Below are 23297 nucleotides of genomic sequence, written 5' to 3' on the forward strand. Positions count from 1 at the left end.
GGAGGGGAACAGGCACGCTGCCCCCTAGCGGCCGCGCGCCCCCCAGCGGCGCCATCCGGGCTGAAGAGAGACAGAAACGTTTAAACGAGGGAACGTTTCCTGGGCTGGTGGCGCCGTCTGGCCTGCCCCGGCACAGCCCGCTATCCCGCAGGTACCCGGGTCCCTCAGGAGCGCTCTGTGCCGTCGCCTCCTTTCTTCACGGCTCGTTGCTCTTTCCCAGCACCCCCCGCACTTTCAGGCTTCCCGGCATTGCTCGGTGAGGCTGATGCTCTTCAGTGCGTCTCCATGCACCCTGCAACGCACAACTGCTTATTAGCAATGTCCGGGTCTCAGAAGGAGATCCTTCCAGTGCTCCTACCACAGAGCCAGTAATCATTCTTTCAGATGATTAACCTGAGCATGAGGCTGGGCCAGGCATTTCAGATGTGTTATTAAGCAAAAAAAAAAGAAAAAAAAAAGGCCATCTTGCACCCTTTATAGTATTCACCCAGACGGCGTGCTGTGAGGAAACACCAACCAAGGACCTGTGCACAGTGCTCTGCTCTGCAGCCATGGGTTCAGGCTCTGTGTTATGTACAGAAAGGCACCAGGGATGGCAGATGCTGAACTGAGCTACAAAACAAAGCCTATCATCCACTTACTGCCTGCAGCTTCCCAGGCATTTCACCCGGTGCCCACACCAGAGGTGACGGCAGTGCCTGGGGTGGGCCTTCCTCAGCTTGGCCTCCATAGCCTGCTCAGGGTGGCCAGGCCCAGCCGCAGCCCCAGGCCTGGCTCAGCTTCCTTCTTGCTGCTGCCTCAGCCCGTGTAGTAATTGTCAACTGCCAAAGAAGGCCACAAAATGACAGAATATTCACTAGACTTGACATGAAACTTAGAGTGACTGGGCTTAGGCATTGTTGGTTTTGCACGTGGAGTCTGCTGAATCACCTCATCTTTCTCCCTGTACCAGCCTTGTATTTCTCTCCTGTGCTTAACACCAAACAGGGAAAAGTAAGAGGGTGAAGAAAGGAGGCCAGAATGGCGGTGCTTCCATGTGGAAGTCAGGCACAGGGACTATGATTTTTCAGAGGTTAACAAAGACTGAGTAACCAAATCTTACTGAAATTCAGTAGCAGCTGGGTGCATCACCCCCTCTGGCTTCTTTGAAAATTGAAAATGTAGTAGATGAGATAGGTTTCCTGTCACACCAAACTGTCCAGCAGAACTTGGGCTAATGTTTTACAGAGAAACAAACCTCAATGTATTACCACCAAAGGTAGGAATTTGAACCCTAATGATTACACCAGCCTTGGTGAGGCAGCAGCTGATCCGGGCAGTGTTCTGGCAACATTCCTTACACTAGCCTTGGTGGGGGGATTTTTGAGAAGAAATTGTCTGGAAAAAAGAGTGATATGAAACATGTCTTATTTTCCCATAAACTCAGTTCCCCTCTCTCCCCAGTTCTTGTCACAACAGTAAAGTACAACTTATACAAGATAAAGTTTCTGAATAAGATCCATCCTATTGACATAAGCCATGCAGGAAAAAAAAAAGGCTGAGAAGACTAAAATACATTGTTCCTGATAAACTGTATATGAAGGACAGAACTGAGCTCAAAAACAATAGTGTTTCCTAACAAGATAAAACTGCAGCTACTCAAAATTTCCAAAACAGAAAAGGATTGTGACAAAAGAATTTTTCCCCCATGTAACTCTTGCTTCTTATTCATATTTCCAAACTGTTACTTACTTCCTAGCATTCTGTGCTTAATGCCATATGTATTTTCAATAACACAGTTCAGAGAAATCCATTTTTTTCCTACCAATATTGGTTATTTCTGACAAGACGAACATCACAAAATTGCAAATGCAGGTTTTGATCAGGCTAGTTTTCATTTCCAAATATGCAGCATCCTCTAATGAATACATATTTAGAGAATGCCTCAAAGGAAATGATTCAAACTCACATGATCTAAAAGAGTTTGCAAAATGACTGTATGCTGCATACTATGTATTTCTAGTTTGGAAATATAATCATTTAGGCATGTGCTGTAGTAAGATTCATGAAGGTTGCAGCATTAGAAGCAAAACAAAATTTGCCTGGCAGAGAATGACCTTTACAAGCTTTGTAGATCTATTGCTCCTAACACCTCAACTCCCTTCTCTGAACCGTTTATACTAGTACAAGTGCAGAAGCAAACAGCAATTCTTTCCACAGCCAAAGCTCTTTCTAACTTCTGCAACATCAGAACCCCATAATGTAAGACAGAAATAAAAGCGTAAGGAAGCTAGAAAAAGGGTGAATCGGTTGGAGAAATAGACGAATTATGGAACAGAAAACATTCAGTTTGTACAGCAACTATCCAACCAGTTATACAACTACTTTAAGGTTACTGAAGTATTTACATTTCCCAGATGAGGAAATGCAGATTTACAGATGTAGGTTGTGCATGACATCAGACCAAAAGTAGATAGAATAATGAAAACGCAACTAAAGCTGAACCAGTTCTTAAGTAGCCACACACACAGCTAGACAAATCGCCTGTGAGTCATAGTTTTTCTTCTTTCCACATTTGTGAACAAATAAAAGTTGTAAGTAGAAAATATAATCAGGATTTGTCACACTCCCTGGAGGACTTTGGGTCCATAAAGGCAATAAATGCAGAAGTAACTAGCAGATAAAATATGGCAATTTAGCTTGTTTTTTACAACTTCGCACTTCCTGGATGAACAATATAGGCACGTTTTACAACCCCATTCAGAGACAATAACTTGAAGTGGAAATTCCTTATCCTACACGCCAGCAGGATTCATTTGAGGTTCATTACGCATTATGCTGAAGTGAGATTGTGCAAACAGTCTTTAAGCTTTGGTGACAACGTGGCTGAGTCACGCTAGGAACTGGGAGTATAACAGCAGCACACAGGTGAACTACAAGAAGCCCAGGCATGTTTGTGATACGGCCCTTTTGAACTCAACTATAAAAGAACAAAGAAATCGAGCTGCATATGCTCTTGTTGCTTCAATAAAGGGAAGGATCAAAAGCTCAGATTTCAGAAAATCTACTCAGCATGGAAAATTATTTGATTGAGGACCCAGCAGCAATCTATGTAATGGTATCATCTTTCTACCATGGTTTTACACTTCTTTAAAGTACTGAATAAATAACTTCAGATACTTGAAAATGCTACGTACAGTGTATTATGTTACTTTTACATAACTGTAACAACTCATTAATACAGAAATCCAGAGATTATCTGGATGACGATTATTTACCAAGACAAACTATTATAATAATTAATTTTCAGTATATTTCATAGCATCCTACCAGATACTGAGCACATGAACAAAATACATCTAAAATTACAATCATGTGTGATCTATCAATCTCCAACATTTTTAAATAGTCAGATTCTCAGATCAATGTGTAAAAGGTGTAAAATTTGTCCTGCACTTAATGCTAAATCAGCAGATTCTAGAAGTAGCCAAAAGGTTCAGTATTAAGCAAAACACTACAATACAAGAATGAGAATAACTTGAGTTTCTAAGAACATTAGATGAGGGGAATGGTTTAATTTTTTAACTAATGAAGTATCTAATGCTGAATAAAGAAATTGGTGAAGATTTCACATTTGTTCTGCCCTGCAAATACATAAAGGTAAGAATAGCACTATATAAAGAAATACACAAATATAAAACACATACAGTACGAACCGTTTACACTCCTTATCTCCCACTGGCCTTTCCTGTTTTAGTTCTATCATTGAAAAATACCTGTGGAATTGCTGTGACTTGAGACATCTTTGCATATATAATCTCTTAAATCTCAACACGCCTGATTTTTTTTACAGCCCTAAGGTAGTAGGTTATTGGTATAAATCACTGTTGTGGAATAATTTCAACCTATAAATAAACCACAATTTCTGTAGTTTAAGCCCATTCTAATCTACAAAACTACTACATGAAAACTCATCAGTGTGCATATTTATTTCATAATGCTATATGTTGTTTATAAGCAGAGTAGCTAATCCCAAAATGGCCTGTATCAGTTTGGTGATATCTGAAATGTGTTGCTCTTCTCAGTCAGAAATTAGATTTTTTTCCCCTCCCTCTGAAGCAAGGCCAGAAATATGAAAAAAACCAACACCCCAAATCTGGTCCTGATGCAAACCTGAAATCAAATCTGATTTAAAAAAATGTACACAGTATTTATATTCCTTTTAAAAATGTACATCAATTACAGATCTAGCCATAATAAGATTCTTTTCTGCTGCAATATACTTTTTAGCTGTGTTGTAACTTAGAAATTTTACCTGGGGCTACTGAAGTGCTTACCTGTTCATGCCAATAAACATACCGCTTTATCCTGAATTTTCGAAGCTGACTTATAACAACAAACAGACCTTCTTTCCACTCTCCCATATCTTACTTGCAAAGGGGGGGGGGGGGGGGGAAATCTGTCAATAAGATAGATATGGAGACACATTATGCTATTTTTACAGTCAGAATACCACTGGCCTTTAAATTTCTAGGGTGAAACCATGGTAGTAGTATTGTCAAAATATTTACAGTGGAAGAGAATGAACAGTATCACAGTTGGCAAAGGTTAATCATTATAGTAATTTATTGAAAAGAATACATACTTCATTATATAGCCAGTTTAACATCCCATGAAACTAACACACAGAAAGACTTGGCATGGTCCTTCTTGGTCATTAAAATAATCAATTTCAAGTCAGTTTAAGGGCTTGGTTATTGAAAAGTCTTTTAGTGGAAACTTAATTTTAATCTGTCAAAATCTATGAGCTTATAGCTAAAGATAAGAGGGGAAGAACTCAGTCATGAAAACACTGATGAAGCAACAACGATTCAGAAATAACATTCAGCTAAACTGTTCTCTTTACATGGCTCCTCTTTTGAGACACTTTATCTTCAAAAGGGTTGTAGGAGGAAGAAAAACAGAAAATAATCACCATGGCAAGTCTCAAGATGTCTGTCCTATGTTCTGTGCTTGATGACAGGTCACCTAGCACACTTTTGACAGCATTGCCACCCCAGATGGACTGTAGTGAGTAGAGACAGGAATTTGTTCCATGGATACACATGGCTGCAATGTATTTGGTCGTCTTCTTTGTCCCGGAGTACCATTGCAAATCTGAGTGCAGACAGCAGCCATGAGACTTCGTCCTCCTTCTTCCTCGGGTTTCTTTCCTCTTCAAAACAGTTTCCTCATGACCAGGAGCTTTCACAGTGTTTACGATGCAGCGCACTCTATGGGACACAGGAGCTTCTAATCAGCAGTCAGAGAAAAGTTGAAAAGGGCTTTTATTTTCATTCTGAGTCCTTAATCTTCATCACTTGAAGGACAATGAGCTGCATAATCAAAACTAGGGAACCTGACGGGCAGTTCTCCCCATTTCTTAAAAATATGCTTTGTTGTTTTCTTGTCTTCAAACACAACCACAAAATTTCTAATCTTTAGACAAGGCAGGTCAAGGCCTCGGTGAACCATCATATTTCCCCAAGCCTGCAAGTGTAAGGAAATTACGTTTCAGATAAAATAGACAAGATAATTAGACAGAAATTAATACAGACAACAACAACGTGAGTATGAAAATAAGTTGTTCCTCACTTGTCCACAATCTTTACATATAATTTCCCCATTTGTCTGGTAATCGGCATGCTTATCTTGCAGTGTCTTATTTTCTCTTGTATGGTAAAGACTTCTGAAAAACAGTCAGGAAGTGTGCATCAGAATACATTGGTTATTCAATGCTACATACAGCCTTAAACACAGTGACACAATTGCTGAAGTCAGATATAAAACCTACAAGGTCATAAACTCCCTGACTGTTGTGCACATTCAGGAGCTGGAGAAAATGTAAGGTCGTATTTCATGCTCCTAAGTAATGGTGAAATACAACTGTACTCCATGTCTCCTTTCGTAGCATTTCAGGAGCTGCATCCTCCCTCACACATCTTAAAGTAGGAGCAGCAGGCTATCCGTTATAATAGGGGATAGATCTAGCTTGATTTTCTCAGGTGCCATGGAGCTGTCAAAGAAATGATACCTGAAAGTTAGAGGTTTTCTTTTTATTCCCCGTAGTCCAACCTTACCCCTTAACAGAATCATTTGGTTCTGACTATCCAGAGCTGCAGAGCATGTGCACATTCTTACATCGTTTAGTTTAGGGAGTACTTGATCTTCAGGGTTACTACTAGCCTGTGCTGAGGGGTTATAAGAATTATTACCCTGTAGTCTGAATTGACTGATAACATTATGCTGACAAGACAGTTTCACAGAAAAGCAGTTTAATGTTTAGGACTGCAGCTCAATTTTAATTTTTTCAACATATGGGTACTATGTTTTCATTAACTTTTCAAAAAGTCTTTACAAATTATACCAGAGATATGTTTCAAAGAAACGAGAACTTTGGAGGGCAGTAACTTGGTTGGATGGTGTCTGCCATGTAATTAGTAAAGCATGACTGATCTGTAACGTACAATACCCATTACAAATTTACTGTAGTAAGCAAATACAATTGAAGTTGAATTAAAACATTTTCTTCGTCTCTTAATTTCCATTATGAATGGGAAGAGAAAGTCATCCCTGCCATCATGGCACTGAAAAGTTAAACACAGTTTAACATAAATGTTTACCAAACTAGATGGCATCTCTTGCAATGGAGATAAGAAGGAGCAAGAACACCGGGAGAACTAGAAGGGGCGTGCCACCAGTATGAACATCCTCTAAATATACAATTGTCAATGCACAGCTCATGGCCCATATGTTGTCTGAGTCAAACTCCTATCCTGGGTCTGTTACTGGTGTAAGTATGTGGGTAACTGGTATTCATCTTTGATTACAGCTACACTGTGGAATACATACCATATTACATAATAAGTGACCTAATTAATATTACCGCAGGACCTGTATTGTTTTCCAAAGTTTCAAACTCTGGTCACCTCGAAATCAGGGGTAACAACAAACATTTCCCTCAAACTCATTAACTGTAAACACCATAGAGCCTAGGACTTGACAATGTTGGAATAATCTTTTTTTTCCCCACAGGGCCTACAGGCCCTGTACAGCCCTACTGAAAAGAATATCTCTTTCAGGCAGAAACAGATTAAGTAGTTAATGAACGCTTACTGGAAATCTTTTTTCACACTGACATGATGCATGTTTTCAATAACTTGTATGTCTTCTCCAGAACATACCAGCTTGTGGCAATTTTTGCATAGGAATGTTATTAGTGAAGGATTTTTCTTGTATGTCTTGTGCCGATCTCTCTTTGCCTTCATTTGTTTTTCCACTATACTTTGCAACTGGAAATTCTGTATCTAGAAATAGATCAGTAAGAGCACTATCAAATTCTGGTGGAACAACAGTAACAGTTCTCTTTTTTAGTTATTTTACCGAGTTCACTGACAACATGACTTCTAGTCAATTTTCCTGACTTGTGTGTTTCCCCCCTTACCAATAGAAAAGCAGACTTTTCTAAAGGCCCAGAAAACATAGATTATAAAACAAATATTGGCAGAAGGATTCAAGGCCATAGGTAGTATCTAATATTATTTTAAGTTTTCCTCCCCTAAGTAGATTTCAAATACAAAGTATTTCTTACAATATAAATCAGTCTTCTTTAAAGGGAAAGTGCAGAGTTGCAGTAAATACCTTATTTAAATACTCTTCCTGCGGCATCTTCTGGACACGCTGAATGGCCTTATACATCATTTTCTCACGGAAATTATTAACATCTTCACGTTCAACAGCTCCTGAGCCACTCGAAGCCACAAGTGCATAGGTGCTCTCATCAGCTCGAGCTCGACCACGAGCCTACAATTTGCAAGGAATACAACATAAACAGCACCATGTTCCCTACAACACTGCACAACATTTTTCCCTAGTTTTGTAATGGAAGACATGTACTGTTCCTTATGCAGTGTCCCTACAGAGCATTTTTTTTTCCACTTAACTCAGACAGATAAAGAATTGGTGAATAACACATACTGTTTCTGCATTATCATCAAAGATACCTGTGAAAATAGTACTCAGGAGATTTGTGACTAGCACAACATTTTGCAAAGCAGAAACTGTATTTTGTCACCAAAAAATAAGCATGAATTTAATATTAAATATATAAATATTTGTGTTCACAAATTAAGTGAGAACATGGACATACTGGTATTCTGGTATGCAACTATCTCTTTTTAGCTGTTGGTGGTACAAATGTCTTTTATATTAACTAGTCTGCTGATCATATTCTCATACCTTTCCTACGAAAAGAGCTTCCTGTTTGTGTAGAGCTTTAAATGGATGTTACACCATTACACACGGAGGCAAATTTTATATTGCATGCAAACTGAGGGTGGCAACTGGAAATGAACCTTGTTGCAAGAGCATCTTCTCTTTTAGCATGCAAGTATTTCAAAATTATCTCCAAACCCCCGGTCTATGATTCACCATTTGCATATTCCAAACAGAAAAGCACTTTAAAAAACTAAGTTATGTATGCAGTGAACTCATACCTGCACCATAGCAATTTCATTGGTGACGAGGCCATAGCGAATAACGATGTTACACTCTTTGATGTCTAGGCCTTCCTCAGCTACAGTAGTAGCAATAAGTAAATTTACATTTCCACCTCGGAATTTATCAATAACTTCCCTTTGCTCATTCTGTAAATTAAAAAAAATCAGTATATTAACTTTCAGTATTAGTTTCTGTCATCAGTTTCTTCTAATTAAGAGGTTTAAGGAATTATAGTCCAATCATTTCAGAGTGGAGTGCCAAACATCAAGTGGCTTCAACAACTGCATTTAAGCATCTTTCAAGATCACAAACAAGGAGTTCCTATTGAATATAATAGGTGTTCAGCACCTTTTTTGAGGGAGGAGGGAGCAGAATCCCATCTTTTTAAGGTAACTGAGCTGGGAACTTTGTAGCCCATTTCATAGGCGCTAGGAGTTTTGATAATACAGTTGTTCTATCATTTTCAAATTCTTTAAGTAGTTATTCAGAGGTTCTGGATTTTTAGCACTTCAGTAATTTCAGCTTAAAGTATAGACTTCAGCACTTCCAAGTCAAGTTCCAAAGCACTTAAAATACCCCATAATAAATGGGGACCATAATTTTGGTGATCTGGGGAGCACCAAAAAGCGCAGCAATGATACACTAAAATAAAGCATCCAAAACACAGACTTCTGAATTAGCTGGATATTTCAAACAAGCTTGAGCAGAAGGACAGAAACTTGCTATTTGCTATATTGTTTCAAAATGCAGAGACTACTGTTTTGTTTGTGCAATGTGGTGCACAGATTAAATACCAAATTTTCATAGAAAACAAGCAACTTTTTGAGAGAACAACTCCTAATTTTTTTTTGAAACTGAGAGCAGCTGAAGGAAATGGACTCTGCCCAGCAGAGTAAACCACACCATTTTTGCTTAAATGTTGAAGTGGCAATTTTATGGGGAGTAAAAAGCAGAATAGAAGAGAGGTTTTAGGATACTGAAGTACTTTGTTTTGAAAATGTTTAATCTGGAGGTATAAATCACCAGAGAGATGTTGTGTATGAAGTCAACACAATGGTACGAGACGGACTGTTGAGTGATCAATTGTGAAATCTTCATTGCAAATTTTGGCAAATTCCCTTTCAATGATTATGCGTCAGTGTGAAGCATGCATTTAAATGGGTATAAGTTGATTAAGCAATGATATCAGAAAAAGACAGGCATAATCAACATTGTAATTTTATTTTTCAATTCAGCGGCTAAAGTATAATTTGAATTACTGTTGTCCTGGTAAGTATAAACTCATTTAACTATTGCATTTTTGCTATTGCCATTTTTTTCACTTTTTCTTCCTATGCCTCACTACAACTTGTGTCCCTTTTGACTATATACTCCTCTGGGAAATGGCTGCCTGTTACTCCTATTGCCATAGAATCCAAAACTGAAAAAGCTTGTTTCTTGTGGAAATAAAATTATTCTGACATTCTTATTCACCTATCCTGCAGCTTATGAAGGTAAGTTGATGGCAGGTATGAAACCAGAACTCTGGGCTCCAAAATTCAGTCCGTTGTTCTAGTACTAGAACAACGCTGTCTTCTCAAATCATGTACAAGATTTTAATGCTGTAGTGCATAGTTCTGTACCTGAGTCATGGGTTTAATTTCACTGTTATGTCCAGCACCAATAAGATAACTGGCCTTAATTCCCACTTCTTCAAATTTTGGGTTATCCTTAATCCACTGCAATAGAGCAAAGGCACTTAGCCGAGTCTTTGTGAAAATAATTCCTCTAGGTTCCTCAGTCTTCGTGAACTCCTCCATCAGAGTCTTTCGCAACTGTATTAGCTTCTCATTTTCGTATTCTGGCTTTCTAGCCAATTCTTTCAGCTGTTTCTTTTTTGCTTTAAAAATAGCAGATATAAATTAAGAAAAAGTAACCATGTAAAATAACAGCTTTAGAAAAAAAACAAAGCAAAAAGCAGCCTTCTATGTAATTCTCCCAGCATGGCTAATTCATATCCAGCTTGAAGAGCTATGGCATACCAATTATTTATCAAGTTGAGTTTACATTCATTAAAAACACACTAATCAATCAGAATAAATCACCATTAACTTTTTAACATACACTTTGCCTATTATTTCATGGTGAGAATAAGCAAAAGAAAAAACCTCTGTCTACACACCAGAAGTGATACAGAGTTAAGTGCACTGTAGTAAAGAGCTAAATCACAGCTTATAACATTTGCAAAGCAGTTTTAAAATAACGGAAAAAGTCTTACAAGGAGAAACAGATTAATATGCACAGCCCTCAGAGCTGATAATGTTTTTATACATTTAGACATAAATTGTCCTTGGGATATTCATTACAGTAGGAATCCTCACTAGAAACATGCAACGTAATAGACATCAGGACGGGTGCATTGTTATCAATATTGCAGCTTTTAAAGACATTTCAATAGGCTTAGTGAAATGTCAAATGAATGACTCTCCTTGAAAGGCACTATTGACCATGACCAGGGGGGATTCCTCGGGTATTTTAATTTTTTTAAAAAACTTCTAATATTTAAAAGCCTACATCCTTGTCAGGTGATCATGCAAACACAATAATAACACTTTAAGTTGGGGGCCTTGTGTGTTAAGATCTTAGAGTCCCTCTGATGTCATCACCCCGTGCAGATTGTTGCACTGCACCTCATCCAATGCAATGGTAGTCAATGTATCACAAACTACTACACCACTTAGAGCAGTGGCTTTCTGACTACAGTCTTATTCATATTTTAGAATGTAATCAAACATATACAAATGCATAGAAAAAGTAGGTAGATGTAACAAACTCCCACAATTTTCCCCCTTAGTTAAACCTACACTAAGGGCTGCAGTGAGTTTATCACGCAAAGATGAACTCCGCTTTTAAAAGTTGGAAAGAGAAATTTTAGATTTTCTTCCATTACTCCTGGCACCTTCGGTGGTAAAATCAAACCAAATTGGAATAGAATTTATTTTTCACTATCAGGTTCTTTGAACTTCATTTACTTGTGGAAATGAAAGCAATCTTGACAACTCAGTTTCATTTTTTAGTTAGTGTAACTTTCTGATTCTCAGCAACAGCTCAATACTGAAATTCTAAATAAGGGGGCATAAAGACAGGTATGAAGAGTCATTAAAAACCACAATGATGTTATCTAATCTAATCTAATCTATTTTTCTCAAAACCTTTTTAACATTTCCTGAATTTCTTAATGATGGCATTCTAAATTTGTAGTTCATAAGATACATGAAGTTTGGATACATGCTGCAGTAAAATCTATTTTCTTTTGCACCGCCCAGGAGCCATAGGCAACGGGAACAAATTTGTCTACCTCTTCCTCATTGTAAAGGCAGTAAGGGAAAAAAAGAGGGGGGGGGCGGGGGGAAGATTAGTGTGTCAAGGACTGAACGAGTCCTAGTTCCAAAGGTGAATGATCTGAAAAAAAGGCAACTAACTTTGGCCTTTGCAATTTAATCCTCTGTTTAATTCTCTCACTAATTGCTCTTTACCTGAAACTCCCATCTCTTAGTGTATAGACAAACAAGCTTTCGTAGAAAGGGTTGGTTAAAACCCTGTCTTTTCATTACTTCTGTATTCCATTTGCTCAACTTTTTGACCCTCAAGAGTGTCTACTGGAATACACATTCTATGTATCTATCAGAGTGTCCTCAGGGACACTTCATTGGAGAACAGCAGAGAATAGTTTTTACTTACTATCAGCAAAAAGAAAGTGCCCTTGGGCCAAAGCTGAAGAACTTCTGCTACATGTTGGGACATGATCACACTATGATGTTGTTCAATGTACTCCATACTGTATGAACTTGGATATCCAGATACCATCATAACGAACAACACAGCAATCTCTAGGATGTAATAATTAATGGGCCCATGCAAATCATGTTACTGCATAACCTATGGATTTCAAATGTTAAATATCACAATGTATGTCAAACTTACCATGAAATAAACCTATTAGAAATTCATCTGTTTCATCCTGTTTTGATACTGCTGGTTCATCATCATCATCATCACTCCTTACTGTTTTCTTACTTTTCTCCTCCTTATAAAAGTTATTTAGGTGATTGTACGCATCCACCATTCGGATGGTGTCATTTATCTGGAGAGCATCATTGTATTTCTTCAAGTGTTCTGCACAGACACGTTCCTTGCGTTTTTCTTCTTTTGCAGCTAAAAGCGAACAAAAATTACAAGAACGTGCCTGTGTATAGAATGACCCAAATAAATCCAAAGCTGGGATATTTTTGCTACGCAGTTACCTTTTCTCTCTTCTCTAATCACCCACTGTTCATATGTCTGAGTTCCAAACTCAGATTTTGGATGGAGCTGGCAATAGTTTTGAATGTCTGTCATGATCTCAGTAATTCTCTCTCTAAATGGATCCTAGAAATAAATCAATTACCAAAGTAAATAAGCATCTTCTGGCAACAAAAACACTGGCTAGTACCACACTGAGTAATTTTTTAAAACCTGAAACCTTAAATTAAAAAAGAAGTAAGGTTGCTAAGTGCATTTAGAGTTATGGAAATAAATAGTTCAGAATATTATAAAAATGACACTGTGAAATGACATCTTTTTTAGTGACTATAATGTCACTCCAATACAAACATTTCAACTATGGTTCAGAAGGTCTTTTGACCAGATACCTCAAAAATATAACTCACGTAAGTAAAAGTTTAGTTCTATTTGACTTTACTGATACTCTTCCATACAGAGGAAAGCAGCAGATACATACACACATATTCAAATTAGCACTATGGATCACAATAAATCTATAGAAAAAAGCATTAGCCAAAAGTTTTTGATACCATACAGCACACTTTTAAAGGACAATATAACTTTAACACTGATTTGTTTGAAAAAAACATACTCTTCTTTTGTCATCTGCAATCACAGTCTTCTTATAAGGTTCCTTCACCTGATTCTTCAACTGGGAGGCATGCTCTTCAACAGTCATGATTCTACATGCATCAAGATTGGCACAGATCTGGGAGAAAACAAAATGTTATTTCTTTTAACATTTAATGAGTTATTCCACATGGAAACTGAATTAATGCAACAGAGCTTCTCATCTAGATATTGGTTTTATATAACTTTATTTTCTTCCTACAAAAATTATGCTGACACGATCAGCGTTAAGAAAGGCCAAGTCTTTGAAAAGATTGAAAAGCATTTGAGATAAGCTGAACAAGTTACTTTTTAGGCCAGAAGTGATCCTTGCACACAGAAGAAAACTTGTAGGTCAGGGTGCAAAACAGCTATTTTGAAAAGAAAAATATACCATCAATACTTTGGCAGAGTACACTTTGGAGCACAAAACAAATAAACAAAACCAATGGCGAAAAAGAAAAAAAGAAAACAAATTTTAGGGAGTAATTATAAAAGTAAGAGCTGGTCATGAGAGTAGAAGAGAATTTGAAATTATCTTTCTTGGAACAGGAAGAAATAGTGAAAATTTCTGTGCTAACTGCACGACTGAACTGGACTTTTCTGCTTTTGATCTCTTCCGAGAAGAAAATACGTACATTTCTGTCACTAAGTCTAAAGTAATAAGGGGAAACCTTAAAAGTTTTATGAGCAGAGAAAAGAGGAAAGGAAGTCTGGCAGGCAACCTTTTTAATGTCTTCAGCAGTAGTTATCTGAGCTTGCATATTTGGATTACATTTCTTTAGATACAAACCCCAGCATCCTATCATTAAGATTTCAGAGCTGATGAAAAGGAATTCTTTGCTTTTTCCGTTGCCAGAAAGTTTGTGTCTCAAAATACCTCGCAATTCTATCTACTTCAATACAGCATTGCAGGACTCACCTATTCAGTATCACATTCTCTTCTTGCGCAATTTGCTAGTCAGGACTTTTCACTGGAGTACTGGGCTAAATTCTACTTTTGTATTACTAATGTAAATCCATTGAATTTCAAGTAAAATAGAGTTTCTTTAAGTATAGAATTTAACCAATTATCTCCAGTCAGGTGTTTATGAACTACACAATACTCCCCTCTCAATGAGTAATTCTAACTGCTGTAAAGAAAAACATTTGTATGCTACCTGTATCTCACAAGTGGTTTCTGCTTGTTTAAATATTCAACTTTTTTTTCTACTTTCTTGGATCCACACAAAAGCCCATCTTAGTCACTCTAGAAATACAGGTATAAAATACTGTGATCTCTCCGGGATTTAGGAATACACAGTAAATTCGAATCCATCAATGGAAAAATAAGATTTTTATTAACTATAAAACCTCATTATTTTGTGGATTTCTTGCCCCGATCTTGAGAGGTTTTTTTCAGGTGAGGCAATCTTTTTACTTCCCTTTTCAGTAACCCTACTTCCCTGTAAAGTAAACTTTATTTGTACACGGATTGCCATTGATCTGTGGGTCAATTTGCTGAATGGCTGTGAGCTGAACTCCCATGTACGCATGAAAAAAATAAATCAGATTATATCTTTGGAGCCTAACACTAACTTGTTCAACTTTTACTTGAACAAGACAATATCCCTTTGATGGCTTGCAAGTGTAAGGGCTATTTACTTTCAGAATATGTTCTTCAGCTTTTGAGTAGGATGTTGCACCTCCTACACCAGGTGAGGCTGTAAGTCCCAGAATCTGAGGCTGTGGGATCAGTGGTTTGTTCTCTTTTGCCAGCTTCCTGTTCTTCATCTTTTCTTTTAAGTAACGTCGCATTATATTGTTGTAGACACCTTCCTTTTGAGTGTGATGACACTCATCGATAATGATGAGTGAAAAATCTGAAAAAAAAAAAAAAAAGAAAAAACCCAACCCTAAAATGATTAATTTTCTTTCAAATGTAGAATTTGTGTGACTAAATCTTCTTACAGGTAAGGACACTGTTGAAAAGAACCCATCAGTTTGTTTGAACCCTAACGTATTAGGAAATTTGTAGTGGTGGAGGAAGGCGTGGATGGAAGCTCTATATATTTAATGGACTTTGGAATCTTTGCTGCAGTCCAGATGTGCCAAGTAGTTTTACATTTCATGTAATGTAAAAAGCTTTTCTATTTTTGCAAAACTAATCTGATGGTATAAAGAATTTCAGAGGGATATTCTATTTTTAATAACCAGTAGTAAGAACATATCATAGTTTAACTCAATCGTATATTTTATATCCATAACTGTATCTGACAAACTAAATACTGTTTGTTTATGAGAAGATACATAACATGTTAGAAGCCTTTCAGACATTCTAGAAAGGCCTGTCCTGATCAAAATATGCTTCCATTTTATAGCAACACAGAGATTTCCTCCCTGTTCCTGTCCAATTAAAAGATTTGTATTACTTTATGGATGTGTCATTGGAAAGAACAAACAGATGGTGGGAACACTACCAATCATCTCTCTTTTGTAGAGGAGGAAACTGATGAAGATTCAGACAGGTATTATGTGCTTTTTAGTCAGATCGTATTTACATGCAACAAGTAAAGTACTATACAATAAGGAAAATTAAGATTATTTCTTGTTTGTTTTAAATTTCTCACAAACATAGAAAACATCTCTTTAATCTACCTGAATATGCAGCCAGTGACATGTATTTCAAGGTTCTGATTTGAAAGACTCATCAACATTTCTCTAACAGCAAAACTGGTTTATGGAGCTCCCACTCTTCCCCTAGCTGGCCAATAAGTCTCTAATTCGACATTGTTTCCTACGATTTGACAAATGTTTGTGGAAATGACTGTAAAGCAGAACACTGAAATGATCAGGGTTAAACTCTTTTTTTTTTTTTTCTTCTTTCTTCCTTTTTATTTTAAAATCTGGACAATTTCCATGGTCTTGTTTACACATTAGTGTGCTCAAATTGTTGTATCACTACAAATGAGTTTGCAACAACTGGCAGCAGAAGTTGGAAACTAACAGAGAGCTAGAACATTCTCAGTTGGCCTTTTGCTGGAGAAAGTATCGTGTAACTTCGTCTTTGAAGAACCTAAAGAAAGGTGGAGACTGAACAAGGGAAATTTTATTTAAAGGCTAAACCAAAGACTACTGCTAGGAAAGCAAACTAGTGCTCCATGTCACTGGGGAAATCTGATTGCCTTCACAGAAGTGGTTCAGGAAGCCAGTTTGGACTGGAGTGATGTGGTTTCAAACCTAAATTTCTATATATTTCTAAGATTTCTACATACTGCAAGACTTCAGAAGCAGTGCTGGCAGTTTCTCAGTTATTTTGCCAACATGAAATTACTCCCTTTGATTTTGACCATCATCTCTGTAATGCATATTCCTGTCATTACTCAGGAAGAACCTAACCCACCAGAAGAGATGTGCTTCTACTAAGGAAGTGATACACAGCTTTTAGAAAGCTCACACAGTGACTTCAGCCCTTGGTGAAGAGGGTAAACATTTGGTAAAATGCAATTAAGAGAGTCCCCTCCATTTCACTGTGGCTGGAATTCCATGTTACATGTAATGCAGACCTCTGTGGAAACAGATGAAAAAAGTATGAACTTTTAGGAACTTTATTAGGAATAAAAAAAACTTATCACTAATTAGGATGGTTTATATATGGCCTGCGAGTTCACCAAGTTATAGCCATAAAAATGGAGCTGGCTCTGTTCAGGCTTGCTTGGCTTCGATCCAGCTGAACTTACTAGCACAGGTGTAATAGCAAGGAAATTCTGGAAAATTTCCTCAGTTCTGGAAAAAATATAGCTCCTTATGAAAGAAACTTTGCAAGGTGTGAAACCCATTCAAAAAACCACTTCATTACACAAGCTGGTTGGGACTCAGCCCAGTTCTAATCAGGTCAGCAGTTCCTGTAGAAATGTTCAGGTGCCTCTTTACGGCATTCCCAAATGATTCAGATTTGGGAAGGTTTATTAACTTAGGTGCAGTGGAAAGGAAGTAAGTATAAGAAAATCTCTGGTACTCTGCCTAGGTTAAGAAAAAGGCATTCTGAAGGAGGGGAGGCAATTCTGAGGTACCCAAGCGGCTCTGCAGGAGTTAGTTTGGATCAAGCAGTACTCCAATCAGCACTAGGCACTGATAGACACAGGCTGACCCCTCAGGTTTCTCTGTTGTCTCTGTAACACCCAGACAAGTACTTCTTTTATCTCAGATCCATTATTTTGAATATCATAGCTCTCCCCTCAGCTACATCCTGCCCCATCTAAAAAAAGAGTTGGCTGCATGCAGATAGAGGGAGAAGTTAACATCTCACAGAGGAGGGTCACTGCAGCCCAAATCCTGGAGCTGGAGTCATGAGCTGTTCCATTATTTGTACGTCACTGGCAGATAATACCATTTCCTTTATGATCTCACATAGACATCTGCCACTTTAGTATTCTGGGCAAACAATTTTACCTGATCTCATCTTGTATCTTTTGTTTTCTTCAGCTTCCTTCATCTGTTGTAGGAGACCATTATATCTGCCAACCTCAGAGAGATACAGTTATAAGTAACCGTATCTCTGTACCTTCCAAATGGTAGGAGTTTAAAGAATACAACTTTTATAACAGATTGGCTTTTATCTTGTGTTCCATTGTATTTCTCAAACTACCGACTACATATCAGTTTTTACAATTTTTTTCTCATCCTGTTTATGGCTTTTATGTGATATAACTCAATGCTCTACCAAGCTTGGAAAGTGGAACCAGTACGGCTGCATTTGCACAAAGTTGTGCTTGAGCTAGATAAAATAGGAAGTATAACAAATATTTAGCACAAATGAACTGTAAGAGTCTAATTTGGCTTAAAAAAATTGCATACTCATTAACTAAGATCTGGTTTTGACTCTCAGCTTGCATTTATAAAACCAGTCAACTGAAAAAAATATTAACTACTGAATGTGGCACATTTTTACTCTGCAATTTTCCAGAATAGAGACATACTTTTAGCCCTTCTGTAAAAATTTCAGAATTAAAAACTTGCCTGATAAGTGGACACCTTCTTCATCTTCTTCGGCTGCATTTAACAGTGAATTCTCAAGGATCTGTGCTGTACTGATGATGACATCATTTCTACTGACAACTTCAGGAAATGAGATTTTCAGCTGAGAATCACCACTTAAACCAATAACCTGATACCAACGCTTCAGGAATGGATTAAACTCCTTTCGTAGATGCTGTTCTACCAATGGTACCTGAATAAAAGTTTCCGAAGAATTTAAACCAGAGGATACATAGGATTAAAAAGACATGCCTGTTTGCCAGAAATGTTGTTAGGTGAACATACACTTTGTGCAAAATATACTTTTTTAAAAAAGCAAACATCCCCTTATTCACTGCAGGGTAGGATTAAAAACAAACCCCACCAAACACAAAAAACAAAACCAAGCACTAAAAATCCCCAGACCAACCTCTCCCCTCCAGCTGCTCCTACGAAACCTTTTTGTCCCAAGAACTCTGGCTTAACTATGCCTTAGAAAGAACAAACCAACCATGCATGCTCTGGCTCTTTAACTGAGCTTATAACACGCTATCAATTTTATTCTGATAGGAGGATATGGATATCATTTATTCTTTTAATAAAACTCTTAAATGTATTTCTATATTTTAATATTACAATAGAAGATTACTTTGTATTGTATGTGCTAAATTTAACTGTAAAAATTACAGCAATTATCAGAAAATCTGACAGAATATTCCCTAACTACTGAGAGACTCATTAGGTGGCCTTCATTACCAAATCCAAACACAGAATGTGAAAAATACTTTTATCTTTTAAAATATGATTTTAGTTCTATTCATTCTAACATGAAATTGTACTTTTTCCAATAATGTGGTTATTAGGGCGCATCTAAATTTGCACTTGCACTGGGGTAAACTGAAATCATTCATGCTTGCACCATGATGATGGTGCAATGGAGATGACAGTCTAAAGCTGTATGACTTTAAACATAGCTACATCTGGAGAAGCTGAGAAATGTGTTTATATTCATTTTACAAGTTAAATATTAACAGTGCATGGGGTCTGAAAAATACTATTTTTTAAAGAAAATGGACCAACATACCTTATTAACAAGTACTATAACTTTTCCAGGCTCTGATGCTCTTTTCTTCTTATCCAAGTGATCTTTGGTAATGTAAACAGCCACTCTGGTTTTACCACTGCCTGTAGGGAGACATATTATAATATTCTCCCCATTCAGTGCTGGCTTTGCAACTTCCATCTGGTAATCTCTCAGGATCAGATCTGGCTCAGGTGAAGCTCTACTCTCCAATTCATCTTCATCTAAGGGTACAAAGAAATATAAGTATCAAACAGGAGGCATAGAACATTTATCAGAATATTGAACAAATGTCAAAGGGAAAAATATTAATTTACTATCAGAAGCATCTTCTGAATAAATAGAAACAGGGCATATTAGCATAGGCAATGCTGCTCTGTAGACCTGTGCAACTCTGGATCAGAACTGCTTACATCCAATCACCAACCAGGGTAGGTGGAATAAGCCACAGTATGTCTTCACCCATCTATGTTGACATGAATATTACTATTTATGAATTCAAATGGTACAGTTCAGTAGCACTGGGACTAACAAAGGTTGTGTTCAGAGCCGCAGTATTTATAGTCTAGCCAATCTTATGTGACATTCTCTTTCATCAGTACTGAAATTTATTTGGTTGCAAGCAAGCTACCTTTTTAAATACTTCCCAGAGGATGAAAAAAAGGATGGAGCCATAGAAAGAAGAAGAGATAGGGACCACTTAAAAAATGATGAAGGGAATTATAAAGATCAAATAGATAAGAAAATTCAATTGCCCATACAAGATAGAGCTAACTGCAGAATGTATCAACACCTATTCATGGTAGATTGCGCTGCTTCCAGACTGACTCATACATAATGCAATCGAGCTGTTCACTAAAAAGCCATATACATTTGCCACCTGAAGGCCAAAACTTTCCATCTATCATATAAAATGCAATGGCAGAGAGTTCAGATCTATGGCTCACAGGTGAAACAAACAATGTTCAAAAGTTGAAAGTGGAAAAATGCTGTTGCATTATTTCAGGCAGTAAGACAAGTATATCAAGTCTCTTGAGTTTACATATATTTAGGAAGTCAGAAATTATATACATTAATATCAGAAGGATTTGTTTCAATGGAGTTTTGGGCTTTTTTTTTTCCTACAGATATGTTTAAATCACCCTCCAAGCATTAACTGTCCTCAGTGAAGAAAAGGCACAAATTCATTCTACTTGACTAAAAATGAGGGAAAAACCCCTATAGTTTTATTTCCTGATGATATCATTAAATGAAGAATCATGAGGATTTTATTATCACTGATACATTACACACAAAATAAGTGTATTTTTCTAGTATCCCTGATTCCATTAAATAAAATTAAACTAACAAAAAGTAATGAAGCTTGATAAAATACTGCTGATGGAAACATCCGAATGCCATTCTTAAGTGTTTTTTGCTTGTTTTGCCTTTTAGTGTGAGTGCAGTACTACCTGGAACACAGGGAAATTCACACCAGAGAGTACTTGCTGTTACTTATCTGACTTCTACTACTCTCTTTTGAGGAAGAACGTTGTTTGCTTTCTGGTTGGCTAAATTCAATAGTTAAATCATATTGAAACTAGCACTTTATCACCCATCTGTTTGGTTAAATTTCGGTTCCTTAACATCCTCAATTAACTGTCCAGGCCTAAAAAATATTTAACTTAGCTCTCTCCTAGCTTCCTCAGCCCCTGTTTAGATAAAGGCTAATACAGGAATCTTTTCACAGGATATGATTCCATTAAAGAATTTTCATTGTGCACAGTATAACTTTAGGGAAGTTGTCTGCCTTTGTACAAGGCTCATATGAATACATGCTCTGGGCTAGAAGAAACATGATAATTATTCTTCCATTGTCCTAATTCAACCATTTTTCTTAAATGTAAAATGATCCTTGCACAGAAAACTGCGACTAAATCCACATTGTTCTTTGCATTAAAATCCAAATCATGTCAGTGCGTTAAGACACTATCCAAACATCTCTGTTAATACAACAGCCTCACTGCAAAATTTCAAATCATAATATCCATAAATATCAAAATCATAATATCCATAAATATCACAAAGTCCATCTGTATCTCCTTAGCTTTTTTTCTCATGGTTGCTCTCACTGAGTTTACTAGGCATGATTAAAAAGCATGAATGTTTTTTAAAACATTTTAACTAGTTGTTTTTAAAGCCCATATGTAAACAGAACATACAGCAAGTAAACACTGGGGAAAAAAAAAATCTATCCTGCGTTCTTCACATAACTATAGAGATTTATTTTTTTCTGCTGGACTACTGGACATAGCCAATGCCCAATTTACTTAATGGGAGATTTTTCAGGAATCTTAAAGGATCAGGCCATACATATATATGTGCTGCCACATACCAATAGCCTATATCAGCCTGACCAACTGATATAGTGTGACTGTCCACAGAACAGAGAAGTTTCTGTGCTCAGACATTTCATGTGACACAGTGAGGAAAAAAAATACAGTGTGACTGATGAGTCATCTCAGTTGATGCAGAAGTGCAAAGTATATTCTTCAGAGTTAGCAATACATAGACTAAAGTTCTAGCAATAGGGTAGCAATTTAGATCCGAGATATACTGAATTTTCTCTGTACTTACAATATACATGGATTTTAATATTTAAAAAGCTTGAAACTATTTTAAAAGCATTTATAGTAAACACTTCGCAGGCATATGATACATAACATTTACATTGACTTTACCATCTGATACTAGCTTTATTAGGCAGAGCTGGCCTGAAAGGTACCCAGATTGTTTCTAGCCCTTGCACAAGACAGTCCCAACACAAACTTTATAAAGGCTAGATTTCAAAAGGTAACCAGTTCCTCTTGAATTCTGTGTAGGCAAACGCAGGCTGTTCACCATGGTGGACAGCTGCAAATTCATTCTGCCTGAGGTCCAGGATTAAAAAGAAAGAAGAAAAAAAAATTGGAGTGTCTTTTACAACAGCAGTGTTTAATTGGGCTCAGAGTATATACATAGCAAGTTCATATCTGTCTGCAAAGTATTATGTAAACATAGTCCAATATTTAGTTTAAAACTATATTTAGAACTTGCACATATGTTTAAATGTGAGATTTGCAAAGGTCTTCAGATAGTAACCTCCATTGATTAGGTTGCTTTTACAAATAGGGCTACTAAATTACTTAGGTCCAAAGTGGACCTTCATTACTGTTCCGCAGGTACCCTGGAAATGCTTCTCCTCACCCTTAGATGCCTCTAAGGCATATAATCATAGAATAGTTTGGGTTGGAAGGGACCTTTAAAGGTCATCTAGTCCAACTCCCTGGAAAAAGCAGGGACATCTTCAACTAGATCAGGTTGCTCAGAGCCCCGTCCAACCTGACCTTGAATGTTTCCAGGGATGGGGCACCTACTACCTCTCTGGACAACCTGTTCCAGTGTTTCACCACCCTCAGCGTAAAAAATTTCTTCCTTATATCTAGTCTATATCTACCCTCTTTTAGTTTAAAACCATTACCCCTTGCCCTGTTGCAACAGGCCCTGCTAAAAAGTTTGCCCCCATCTTTCTTAGAAGCCCCCTTTAAGTATTGAAAGGCTGCAATAAGGTCTCCCCGAAGCCTTCTCCTCTCCAGGCTGAATAATCCCAACTCTCTCAGCCTGTCTTCATAGGAGAGGCATTCCATCCCCCTGATCGTTTTTGTGACCCTCTTCTGGACCTGATCCAACAGGTCTGTGTCTTTCTTATGCTGAGGGCTCCAGAGCTGGACGCAGTACTCCAGGTGGGGTCTCACCAGAGCAGAGTAGAGGGGCA

The 23297-nt window shown here is 37.3% G+C and overlaps 1 protein-coding gene across 1 annotated transcript in view; it reads right to left on the reverse strand.

Annotated features, from left to right (window-relative positions):
• Positions 1–4582: 4582 nt before the first annotated feature.
• IFIH1 (interferon induced with helicase C domain 1) overlaps positions 4583–23297 on the reverse strand; it is a 31149-nt gene continuing 12434 nt past the window's right edge. The window contains exons 5-16 of the mRNA XM_009325388.1: positions 19508–19728; positions 18427–18637; positions 15073–15290; positions 13412–13528; positions 12801–12924; positions 12481–12711; positions 10140–10396; positions 8514–8663; positions 7660–7821; positions 7135–7325; positions 5614–5707; positions 4583–5508 (exon numbers count right to left, since the gene is read on the reverse strand). Of these exons, the coding sequence (XP_009323663.1) occupies positions 5326–5508; positions 5614–5707; positions 7135–7325; positions 7660–7821; positions 8514–8663; positions 10140–10396; positions 12481–12711; positions 12801–12924; positions 13412–13528; positions 15073–15290; positions 18427–18637; positions 19508–19728 (2159 nt within the window). The 3' untranslated portion in view covers positions 4583–5325. The remainder of the gene's footprint in view (positions 5509–5613; positions 5708–7134; positions 7326–7659; positions 7822–8513; positions 8664–10139; positions 10397–12480; positions 12712–12800; positions 12925–13411; positions 13529–15072; positions 15291–18426; positions 18638–19507; positions 19729–23297) is intronic.

This window comes from Pygoscelis adeliae, unplaced genomic scaffold (genome assembly GCF_000699105.1).
Source record: "Pygoscelis adeliae isolate BGI_AS28 unplaced genomic scaffold, ASM69910v1 Scaffold106, whole genome shotgun sequence".
NCBI lineage: Eukaryota > Metazoa > Chordata > Aves > Sphenisciformes > Spheniscidae > Pygoscelis > Pygoscelis adeliae.